General features: G+C 40.0%; 2 protein-coding genes across 2 annotated transcripts in view; one reads left to right on the top strand and one right to left on the bottom strand.

The window, feature by feature from the left end:
* The window catches only part of LOC141435182 (ras-GEF domain-containing family member 1B-like), a 32,313-nt gene extending 30,876 nt beyond the window's left edge, over window positions 1-1,437 (bottom strand). The window contains exon 1 of the mRNA XM_074097804.1: window positions 1,417-1,437. The gene's annotated coding sequence lies outside the window, so the exon portion shown is untranslated. The remainder of the gene's footprint in view (window positions 1-1,416) is intronic.
* The window catches only part of LOC141435251 (dynein axonemal heavy chain 6-like), a 71,326-nt gene that overhangs the window by 14,363 nt on the left and 44,978 nt on the right, over window positions 1-11,985 (top strand). Inside the window, 23 exon segments of the mRNA XM_074097912.1 lie at window positions 20-126; window positions 212-362; window positions 995-1,204; window positions 1,491-1,703; window positions 2,126-2,272; window positions 2,445-2,621; window positions 2,737-2,991; window positions 3,115-3,261; window positions 3,471-3,724; window positions 4,164-4,282; window positions 4,374-4,547; window positions 4,716-4,875; window positions 5,274-5,419; window positions 5,807-5,958; window positions 6,148-6,340; window positions 6,463-6,602; window positions 6,724-6,909; window positions 6,994-7,149; window positions 7,369-7,596; window positions 7,842-8,062; window positions 8,638-8,849; window positions 8,963-9,075; window positions 9,157-9,299. Coding sequence (XP_073954013.1) covers window positions 20-126; window positions 212-362; window positions 995-1,204; window positions 1,491-1,703; window positions 2,126-2,272; window positions 2,445-2,621; window positions 2,737-2,991; window positions 3,115-3,261; window positions 3,471-3,724; window positions 4,164-4,282; window positions 4,374-4,547; window positions 4,716-4,875; window positions 5,274-5,419; window positions 5,807-5,958; window positions 6,148-6,340; window positions 6,463-6,602; window positions 6,724-6,909; window positions 6,994-7,149; window positions 7,369-7,596; window positions 7,842-8,062; window positions 8,638-8,849; window positions 8,963-9,075; window positions 9,157-9,299 — 4,004 coding nt within the window.

Below are 11,985 nucleotides of genomic sequence, written 5' to 3'. Positions count from 1 at the left end.
ATATTGAATCACATTGTAGATACCACCAGCTAGATTAGAACAGCTGGACGAAGCCATTAATGACGTTAAACTCAGACAGTTGTTGTGGAAGTCTTCTAAGGAATGGAATGACTGTTTTACGTCTTGGTGCGTTTAAATACCTATTTATTTAGGTTAAAAAAAATGTATTGAGACGTAACAGATTAAAACATATTATAATCAATTCCTTCAGGTATACAGTACCATTCAACACGCTGGATATCGACGATGTGCAAAATACAACAATAAACTTTGGCAAAGTCTTCAACCAGCTAGATAAGGGATTACCACCAAATAAGATTGTACCCAGGTGTAAAGAAACCATAGATATTATTAAAGAGAAGGTAAGCCATTCTACAAGCGCTCCTCGTTCCCATTTGTCTACTTTAAGTATGCAATAGGTACACTAGGGGCCATATAAAGGGTTTTACAAAAACAATCTACTCAAAAACGTTACGCTGCGTTAGATCTACTCACGCATAGGTACCTACTAACTTTTTACTCTATAAATAATTTAGTGTAAAGAAAAATCGTGGGAGTTGCGTTAGGTACATTGCGAGGTCGGAAAACGAAACGCGCGCCACAATGTAATATAACTTGCACGATTGTTGGTCTAAACTGCGCTTTACAACGTGCGCACTTGTATATGTTCATACTGTTTAAGGCTACGCGCGTCCACGGATAACTTTCCTAAGCTATGCCCTATGCACCGTGGCTGTGTCGGTGTAACTCACTCTAAATGAGCAACTAAAGCGCTGGATTGTTATATACGATAAACGCTGCGTTAAACGCAATGCGTTTGACACAATAATTTGCATCAGATAACGTAATTACTAAACATTGTTTTACGCGGTGCGCGCAGCGTCAAGCGCATTAGCGCATGCATTATCTGATACAAAATTGATGTGCGTCAAACGCATTGCGTTTAACGCAGCGTTTATCGCATAACACAACCGAGCGCTTAAATTAATTCCAGCTACCAGTGATGACGTATCTCCGCAACCCCGCCCTTAAACCACGACATTGGGTCAAGATCGAGGAGATACTGCACACACGCATCACGCCCGACATGGTGGTGACGCTGACTCTGCTGGAGGAGCTGAAGGCGTTCCAGTACGCCGAGGAACTGATGGAGGTCGCAGGCCAGGCCAGCTCAGAAGCGGGGCTCGAGGCATTACTCAAAAAGGTACACTCTGATGCTAATTAAGTACATAAATTTACACACGTTTAGCGTGCCGTCTCTTTCTGAAGCGTTGCTTTAATGAGGGATGGCGTGCTAAAACCGCGCGGTTAACCGTACAGGTAGTGCGTACGTAGCCTAAGAGTTCTGTAACTCAAAATGACAATTTTACTTAGATGTCGATAAAACGTCGCTAAAAGAGTCATTTAAATACTCACTGGTAACTTTAATTTAATGCCACTGCGAAAACGATGGTTGTTCATGTCTTTTACACGTTCCTCGTTGTGGACAGGTGGAAGATTTATGGCAGGCGCTGGAGTTCCCGGTGCTCCTTCACAAGGACGCGAAGGACGTATTCGTGCTCGGAGGCCTCGACGAGATCCAGGCAGCAGTCGACGAGAGCAATATCCACATCGGCACGATCCTCAGCTCGAGGAACTGCGGCCCCATCAAAAGCCGAGTCGAAGAGTGGGCTAAAAACTTGGACCTGTTCTCAAGGACTTTGGTCAGTATTTTATCTTAAAACCTCCATAAACTACTACTGCTTGGCTTGGAGATATTCGAGACTTGCTGTAAAGAGCAGTCGTGTTATCTTGTTAGTCACTCCAACAAGTGAACACGATGTTGAAGGTAGTGACGTACGAACTGTCATAAATAATGGTGAAGCACTTACTTGGTCGACTATACATTATGTCTTATAGGCTGGGAGTAAGGATTCCGAACGAGACTTTTTTAGAAGCCTGACTCGAAATCTGAAAGCTTTGAGTCGAGCTTGTAATTCCCGTATTGCCTCATCAGAATAAAAGCAATAACATTAAGTTAAAGCTGACATTGAACCTTAGGTTGGTATAGGAATTTCTTAGACGGCTATATCTACAAAAAACTCATATAACCTTATAATATAACTCATATAACTTACTATTCCAGGAAGAGTGGTTCGCATGTCAGCAAACGTGGATCTATTTGGAGGTCATCTTTTCCGCTCCCGATATCCAGAGACAATTGCCGAATGAGACTAGACTGTTCACGATTGTCGACAAGTCTTGGAAAGATATTATGCGTAAATTGGCTAAGGTGAGATACACAATTAAGCGTAAGTTCGGCTGGATATTGTCATGTGGGTGAGATTATATGTAGACAGCTGAGCTGGGTCTCAATTTTTTTAATACACCTTTATTTTATCTACATTGTATACAATGAAAAATCGTTCCAATGCTAATAACAAAGTATACTTGAATGTGTATAGGTGCCACTAGCGATGCCTGCAGCCACCCAACCAAAGCTTTACGAAGAATTTGTGCGTAATAACGAAATGCTCGATCAAATTATGAAGTGTCTGGAGGCGTATCTGGAGACGAAACGCGTTGCCTTTCCGAGATTCTTCTTCCTGTCTAACGACGAATTGTTGGAAATATTGGCACAGGTAACGTCCTTTTCTTGTAATGGATTAGGTAGGCAGGTATAGGTACTAATGTATTTTCGTTTTACTACTAATACTAATATACGTACTAATAATTTCCTTGCCTTCTGTTGTACAGACGCGCAATCCACACGCGGTTCAGCCACATCTACGTAAATGTTTCGATGCAATCGCCAAGTTGGAATTTGGTGTCAAACTTCCTGAGAGCGAAATGGAGATAACTGAAGACGGCACTCTCGTCGAGAGGGAAATGTCGTTTCAGACGCGTGATATGTTGCAGGCGAAGCTCGCAAAGACAGCAAAGCCGGAGGATCTTACTACTGACATTATTGCGATGTTATCGCCTGAAGGAGAGAGAATTAACCTGGGCAAGGTGCTATTGAATTTATATGTATAAAATTAGCTGAAATGCTTGGATTTTTGTATTCACGCTTCTTTACGTCTGCTATGAATAAAATAATGCGAATCTATCGGATAATAATAATATGAATCACAGGGCTTGAAAGCGAGAGGTAACGTAGAAGACTGGCTGTGTAAAGTGGAGGAAGCCATGTTCGCGTCAGTGAAGCGATCGATGAAATTCGCTCTGAAGGATTACATGCTGCGGCCGCGCGTGGAATGGGTAGAATTGCACCCAAACCAAGTAAGTGGCATCGAGTGTCTTTTCCTTTTACTATTCTAATCGACTATCCTACACGCGCTGCTCTATCTATATAGGAGGCTTATATGCGGTGGAGCTACTCAACATGTGCAAGGTATGTTAATCTGCTGCGCTTGAGTAAATCTCAAAATTATTTCTTAGACTCCTTACTATTATATTTATATGTCAAATATGATTGTTTTTTGCAACAGGTGGTACTAACCGTCTCTCAAATAATGTGGGCGAAGGCGATCCACGAACTATTCGCCCTGGAAATACCGCTCCGCATCGACACCGCGCTACTTGAGTTCGAAAAGAGTGGCATTGTCGACCTGAACGATCTAGCTGCTCTCACTCGCAAAGACCTCACTTCGCTGTTCAGGAAGGTTCTCTGCGCGCTTATCACTATAGACGTGCACGCCAGGGATACTATATCACATATGGTAGAGAAACATGTGCAGAAAGCGTAAGTATTTTTTTTTCCTAACAGCGTTTATTTTTTCAAACACTACATTTAAGTACAACATGTGTACCTGCAGCTTTACACGCGTAAGCTTAATGCCTAAACTAAACTAAATAGATTTGATGGGTCTAGTTAAATTGAAGTCCCGGGATTCTCTAAAAACTCGAGAGTTGAGAAAACATCCTCGCCAAATTTAGTTTCTCTCATCCTAGCTTCTGAAATTTTGGAGTTTTATCCCGGTCCCGTACTGGGATAAGAAATAGTCTATGTGTTATTCCAGACATGATCAACGTTTTAGCGCGAGGGAGCAAAAAAGATATACCCCACACATACTTACATACTCACAAAACATTCGCATTTGTAATATTTTAGTTCTAGGAAAAACAAGGCTTTGCAAGGTTTATGCACCTATAAAAAATTACATCTCCTTGTGATATTACAGGACAGACTTCGAATGGCTCAAAATGATTCGCTATTATTGGGAAGAGGACATTGATAACTGCGTCGCTCGCATGTCGAGCGCCCTTTATATCTACGGTCACGAATATTTGGGCGCTGGAGGTCGGTTCGGTTACAAAACTAGCAAAGTTAATCAAAGTCAACTAAAGTGGCTTACCGATTGTCTGAATTACCCCTTGTGTGGATATTTCAGGTGTACTCGTAATAACGCCACTGACCGATCGGTGCTACTTGTGCCTGATGGGTGCCCTGCAGCTGGACTTGGGCGGGGCGCCCGCCGGCCCGGCTGGCACTGGCAAAACGGAAACCACCAAAGATCTGGCCAAGTCTCTGGCCATTCAGTGTGTTGTCTTCAATTGCTCTGAAGGTGAGCAATTAATATTAGAAACAAGGGCATAAAACATTCTTTTTAGAGGGTAAAATTGGTTTCATGAACTATTTATAGGTACATGCTGCTTATCAGTTCGATTGAGTTGTGAGGAAGCAAATGCCAATAATTAACAAGTATTTTTGTCCTGTACCTGCTTGATTCTAGGTCTCGACTACAAGATGATGGGTCGCTTTTTTTCTGGGCTAGCGACCTCCGGCGCTTGGTGTTGCTTCGACGAGTTCAATAGAATTGATATTGAAGTACTGTCTGTGATTGCACAGCAACTTATCACTATAAGGAATGCTAAGGTCGCCAAACAGACCAGGTAAGTCAATTTGTTTTTGCTTGTATACTTGAACAAATTGAATCATGATCCAGGGTGGCACCTTTTAGTAATCAATTTCACTATAATTTCCTTGACAAATGTAATGAGATGTCAACATGAAATTAGTAGTATAAAGGTTCCACAAATGTTCAATTTGTTCGACTGTACTTGTTGATGAAATAATATTATACCTAAATAAAGAAAAACTACTGTGTTACTGGGGTTTAGTTTCACGAGCACAGGATTCGCAGATAAAAAATTGTAGCTGTTCGTAGCTACTAGTCAAACTACTTAGTGCTTCCGCACTATGTGTAACTACTTATTTCTAGATCACCTAGTCGAACAAAATAGTTTTTTTTTGATAATATTTACTTTTGTACCATTATTCCATGTTCTAGGTTTATGTTCGAAGGGCGCGAAATCAAGCTTGTCCACACATGCGCAGCCTTTATCACTATGAACCCTGGATACGCCGGCAGAACGGAACTGCCTGACAACTTGAAAGCTCTGTTCCGGCCCATATCCATGATGGTTCCCGATTATGGTAAATTTTGTTAAATTAAAACTACTTATCCACACATAATCAAAACCCTTTTGCTTCAATTCTGGCCGCATCGCTAGAAATGAAATTACCACTAAAGAGACTTGTCTTAGTTGCCTAAAGAGACCGTATATGAGAAAGTTCTGAAATTTTGCAGTATTTTATTGGAGGATGCCGGCAATTCATAAAAGACATGCGAAATATATGATGGCGTAAGTATCGTGAGGTTTTTTTTGACGTTAAGGTCTTGGTTGCAAACTGATGCCATCTAGCGATATTTCGCCTGTCCTCATTCCATTTGCTGGTTTTCCTCCCCGTTACCTATTTAAAAACATTCAGTAGAGAATCAGTGACCGTTCACGATAACGATTATTTACTGTGTTCTTTTAGCTCTCATTGCGGAAGTAATCCTGTATTCGGAAGGCTTTGAATCTTCAAAAGGCTTAGCAAAAAAGATGGTTCAAATGTACAAACTGTCGAGCGAACAACTTTCCAAGCAAGACCATTATGACTTTGGTATGCGGGCGGTCAAAAGTGTTCTTGTAAGTATGCCTAATTTTGACTGGACGATCACGAGCGTTAATTTGGGACCCATTTCGTGAAAAAATCCATCGAATTGTCATACAAAATGACATATATTCGATCTTAAGTGGGTCCCAAATGAACGCTCGTGACTGTACATATTTCAGTACGGAACTAACGAAACAATTAAACTTATAAACTACTTTTAGGTGATGGCTGGTGCTTTAAAACGAGCTAGCCCTGACCAGCACGAAGAAAAGACACTGCTCTGTGCCCTAAACGACAGCAACTTACCAAAGTTCCTGGCAGCGGACGCGATTCTGTTTGCTGGCATTTTGTCTGACCTGTTCCCTGGAGTCAGCCTACCTGAACGGGACTACTCCGTTATGGAAGATTGCATAAGTAAGTACCATTGTAGGTAAATCTTGTTTTCCATCGTGGAAAATAAAAGCTCCATATCAGCGAAAAGGGGGTTCATCTCTGTTCTTCGCGCAAAATAATAATATACTTGTGTTACTTAACAGAAATATGCCTCCGAGAAACTAAGAAGCAAGTCGAGGCATGTCAAATTCGAAAAGTTATCCAGTTGCACGAAACAATGATCGTGAGATGGGGCGTGATGCTGGTCGGACCGACGGGCGGCGGAAAAACTGTGGTGTTACACGTAAGCCTACACTGATTCTATATTTACAGTTTACTCTAGTTTAAAAAGTAAGTTCTATTTATTTCGCTTTGAGTTAGAAATTGTTAAATTGCTAATGGCAAATGTTCAATGTATTTCCTAGATACTAGCGGACACGTACACTCGTCTCCATGACAACGGCGTCATAGGAACTCAATTCCAACCTGTACACAAATACATAATGAACCCGAAGAGTCTTACGATTGGCGAGTTATATGGTGAAGTCAACTTGCAGACCTTGGAGTGGCATGACGGAATACTACCGCTAAGTTTACGAACTGCTGTACAAGTAAGTTTAAAAAAATTAGGATTACAGGCAGTTTAGACCTAACAAGACAAAATTTAAAGAATAATGGGTAAAATTTTAATTCAGTGTGAGAAGATTGACCATCAATGGTTGATATGCGACGGACCGGTAGATGCCGTGTGGATCGAGAATATGAACACAGTGCTCGATGACAACAAAATGCTTTGCTTGTCCAATTCCGAAAGAATCAAACTGACACCATACGTACACATGGTGTTTGAGGTACGATCACCGTTTCATTAGATGTTCCACAATAAAGCTCAGCTTAATTTTATTAAAATTTTAGTGAAGAACTCATTTACCACTGCTTCGAGGGAACTATCTTCATACCAGATCCCATTTAAATTGGTTCAGCGGCTTAAGCATAAAGACAGGCAGACAGTGTTAGGTACTTTCGCATTTATAATATAAGTATAGATTCTGACATTTTAACTAATCCAGGTAGCAGATCTGGCCCAAGCATCCCCGGCCACGGTTTCACGATGTGGAATGGTGTATATAGACCCAAACGAACTGGGCTATTTGCCCTACGTCCGTACATGGCTAGAAGACGGCTTAGAGAAAAACCTCTTTAACCAAGAAAACGCCGATTTCATATACGAATTGTTTAAAATGTTGGAAGTCGGGCTCAAGCATGTCAACACAAAATGCGCGGTCGGAATTAGTCAGGTAAGTTGCCATAACGCCATTTGAGGGCCGCACTACAGCAACGGTATTTCAACCAACCGCCCATACATGGCGCTAGCTTGCAGTTTGCGTGCAGTTTTGTCGACTGCATTGGACTTGCAATGAAAAATGTGTGGGCAACCGGCAGTTGCAAGTTACATCGCAGTTAGAATGCGATCTGTAATGAAACTTTTCCAAATGAAGTATACTAACAGTAAACCTATAAATAAAGGCGGTGCTCGCTACAGGTGGACATAAGCAAAGTGTCAGCGCTTTGCTATCTCATGGGAGCTTTACTGGCGGAGCCGGGTGAGCGCTTTTCTGATAAGGCGGCGATAAAAGTCTATATTGCTTACTGCTTCATATTTTGTTACGTTTGGACCATTGGAGGGAATATCTATGAAGCTAACAGAAAACCTTTTGAAGAAATCGTCAAACGTCAGTTCGAAGAATTTGAGGAAGCTGAATAGTACGTGTCCTTACTGGTTTTAATTAAGTAGTATTTATAATATTGGTAGGATTTTATTTAAAGATCAGCCAGTAGCCCAGTGGTTTGACCTATGGGCTTTTATGCAGTCGTGGATTCGAGCCCGGGCTCGACCTCGTGAGTTTTTTGGAATTCATGTGCGAATTCAAATTTATTATGAGCTTTACGGCGATAGAAAACATCGTGAAGAAATCTGCACGCACCTGCGAAGAAATTCAATGGTGTGTGTGAAGTTCCCAATCCACAATGGACCCATGTGGTAACTTCGGCTAAAAACATAGGTATATAGGCTAAGGATGAGAAACACTTCTGCCGCGGCTTCGCTCGCGAGAACCATACGATCGTGTAATACCGGGATTTTTAAAACGCCCACTTTCCCCTTGCCTTGCCTTCCCTTCTTGTCTCTAGACTTAGCGGTTGAAACTTGAGGATTTTACGGGATCCCCATTGCGTGGAAAAATCCGTCTAGCCGTTTTAACGTGAAAAATTAAAAACACACTTCAATATTAGTTAGATTACCATTTAAAGTTTGACGCCTATTTTCTTAATTATTTTAGTTTACCACAAGGCTTTAACTTTTTCGATATGTATATGGATACAAAACAACGAAAGCTGAAGGTGTGGGCTGAGATTATACCAGAGTTCATTTATGACAGCAATAAGCCATTCTTCGAAACATTAGTCCCTACCATAGATACTGTGAGATATGGATATTTATTTGAAAAGCTTTTGGGAGCTGGTAAACCTGTTATGTTCACTGGAAGTACAGGTAAAATTGTACTAATGGTTTTTTTATGTCTATTGACAAAATGAGACACTGTTCAATTTAAATTTACAGTATTGTAAAGTACTTAATCTGAGTTATATTTACAATTATTTTAGGTGTAGGCAAAACATGCATCGCTGCCGAAATCCTAAACAGAATGTCTGCGACTGGAGTCTACATACCCGTCATATTAAACTTTTCAGCGCAAACAAGCAGTACTCGAACACAGGTAACACATATACTATAAAGACTAGGTCCGTGAGATATTTTCTGAAGTAATTCTTGGTCTTCTTTTGTTGTCAAACAACAGGAAGTAATAGAGTTGCGTTTGGACAAGCGGCCGCGCAAAGCGCTGGGTGCGCCGCTCGGCAAGAAAGTGGTTATATTTATCGACGACGTTAACATGCCTAAGTTGGACGTTTACGGCGCGCAACCGACTATCGAGCTACTCAGGTAACGGTTGATCCTTTGCTGTCCAGTCTGTAAATGCAGGCCAGTGGCCGTATTGTCTAACGCTTTACTTTATTTTATTCTTTTTAGTATTTGTTACATTATCTGTGAAAGTTTCAACTGTCTAGCTATCACGGTTCATGAGATACAATTCTAGTGACAGATAGACAGATAGTGGAGTCTTAATAGTAATAGATTGCATTTTTATTACCCTTTGTCACAAACTCACTAATCGAGGGCACTTCACGCATACTTTTCAGCTCCATTTCCCAAAAACAGGTACTGCGATAACCATGGTTCAAAGTCAATTGGATTATTTTGGTTAATGTTATTTAAAAATTCGTTTTATTTTGGAGTCCGATTTGAATAATTCAAAAAGTAATGCAAGTATTGAAAACCGTTCTTGTATATGAACATTATTTATTTGCATAAATTACCTATTTGCTACGGATAACATGGTCTGATTTTAGTCGGCATTAGTAACTTTTAAATGTTAAAATAGTTTTGTGAATATAACTACAATAGTTGAATATATGGTATTCGTTTTTTTTTGTAATATTGAATTCAATTGTCTAGCTACATTCATGAGTTAATTCTTTCCACATCCAAATATAAAGATGTTTTATGGCAACATTTTTTTACACTTTGAGGTACACATTATTGAAGTTTTAGTACGATAAACCTAATTTTCTGGTAATAAATATAGCCTATGGAATTTTGGAATAGGAATATAATGGTGAAAAAATTTTTAAAATCGGTCTAGCAGTTTTGAGTTAATTCTTAACAAACATCCAAATTACAAACATACAAAAACACAAATCTTTCCTCTTTATAATATTAGAATAGATTATTATCAAATCTGTATCAAAACATGCGATAATAAAGATTACTTACAACTTTTAAATACAATAGTACCTATAAGTGAATTTCAATACAGCAACAAAGATAATGAATATAGCGAGTGTAAAAAATATGTTTATACTACCTTAGTGTTCAGGCATTAAAGTCCTGTATACTTACATATTTTTGGCACGTCAAACGTATATTTTTGTTGCTGACTGTACAAAAACGATAATACTATTATTATATTTAAATAATAATAAATAAATAAATATCACGGGACAATTCACACCAATTGACCTAGTCCCAAAGTAAGCTTAGTAAAGCTTCTGTTATGGGTACTATGCAACGGATAAATATAATTATATAGATAGATACATACATACAATTGAGAATTGCAGTAACCACTTCGAGCGGGCCCGATTATTGGCAGTTTCGGAAGCTGAGTCGGGACACTGGCTTCACGCTCTCCCTTCTCGGAACATAGGATCGCTGCTAGACCCGGGAGCCCGTTTTAGTTAATTTTGTGTTTTTTATTTTTATGTAAAAGTCATTGTTTAAATAAATAAACTAAATGCTATGATGTAAAAAACCTTGGCTAATTTTGCGCCAATAATTGGATACATACTTAAATACATATTAAACACCCAAGACCCGAGAACAAACATTCGTATTTTTCATACAAATATCTGCTCCGACACGGGAATCGAACCCGGGACCTCAAGCTTCGTAGTCAAGTTCTCTAACCACTAGGCCATTTGGTCGCCTATATTTAATATAAGACTACGGCGATAGAGGATGGACACTGGTTGTCTTATATTTCAGACTACGGCGGTCAAAAGGTTAAACTCATGCTCTTACCTTAATATCTTTTCGCAAGCTTTCGTTGGTAGGTTCGGTTACCACAGTAATCGTACGTACATACGAGGGTCATGCCAAAAGAAATTAGATATTCAAAAACTACAAGGTTTATTATTTATTATTGCTATCTATTTTGTCGAAGTATTCACCGTGAGCACGTCGGTATACACTTTTTCATCCGGCAAAACCACATGGAAAATGTCAGTGACCATTCTTCTTTGGGTACCTCAGAAATTTCATAATTATAGGCGCCTTTCCTTTAAATTTTTCTTTAATTTTTGGAAACAGGTAAAAATCACAGGGTGCCAGATCAGGAGAATATGGCGGGTGAGGGAGTATAGTGACATTTTTCGAACTAAAATAGTCGAGTGTTCTGGCAGAAGTGTGCGGGGCGGCGTTGTCGTGGTGCCAGAGCAGGTGCTGGGTTCTCGCCAGCATCGAATTTATTTATCATAAATTTACACCAATCCACGCGGCGTTCTTTCTGCAAATCGTTGAGTTTATGCGGCACCCATCTCGAACAACGCTTATGGAGGGACTGTTGTCCATGAATTATGGTTTGCAGTGCTGCTGATCCAATGCCTAGATCACGCTCAAGCTCTACGTATGTAATTCGTCGGTTCTCACGGATATTTTTTCCACGGCTTGCACATTTTCTTGAGTAACTGCGGTTGGCGGTCGCCCCGACTTCGCCTCATCTTCAAAGCTCTCCCGCCCTCTTTTAAATTCAGCAAACCAATTAAAGACAGTTGCACGAGAACAAACAGACTCACCAAAAGTCGTGGCTAAAAGTTCAAAACATTCTTGGGGCTTTAAACCTTTTTTAAAGTCATAATAAATCATAACTCGAAAATCACGTCGACTAAGTTCCATTGTAACCGCAAATTCCCGCCAGAATCAATCAGAAAAAAAATATTTAAAAAAATATTACGCAGATTTCCGGAGTATTCCATTTTTAAATTTATAGCTATTTAATCAGCCTTCACGG

The sequence above is a fragment of the Choristoneura fumiferana genome, chromosome Z, assembly GCF_025370935.1.
Source record: "Choristoneura fumiferana chromosome Z, NRCan_CFum_1, whole genome shotgun sequence".
In the NCBI taxonomy this organism is placed as follows: domain Eukaryota; kingdom Metazoa; phylum Arthropoda; class Insecta; order Lepidoptera; family Tortricidae; genus Choristoneura; species Choristoneura fumiferana.
Note: the sequence above shows the minus strand (reverse complement) of the source record. Positions and strands in the feature narration are given on the sequence as shown.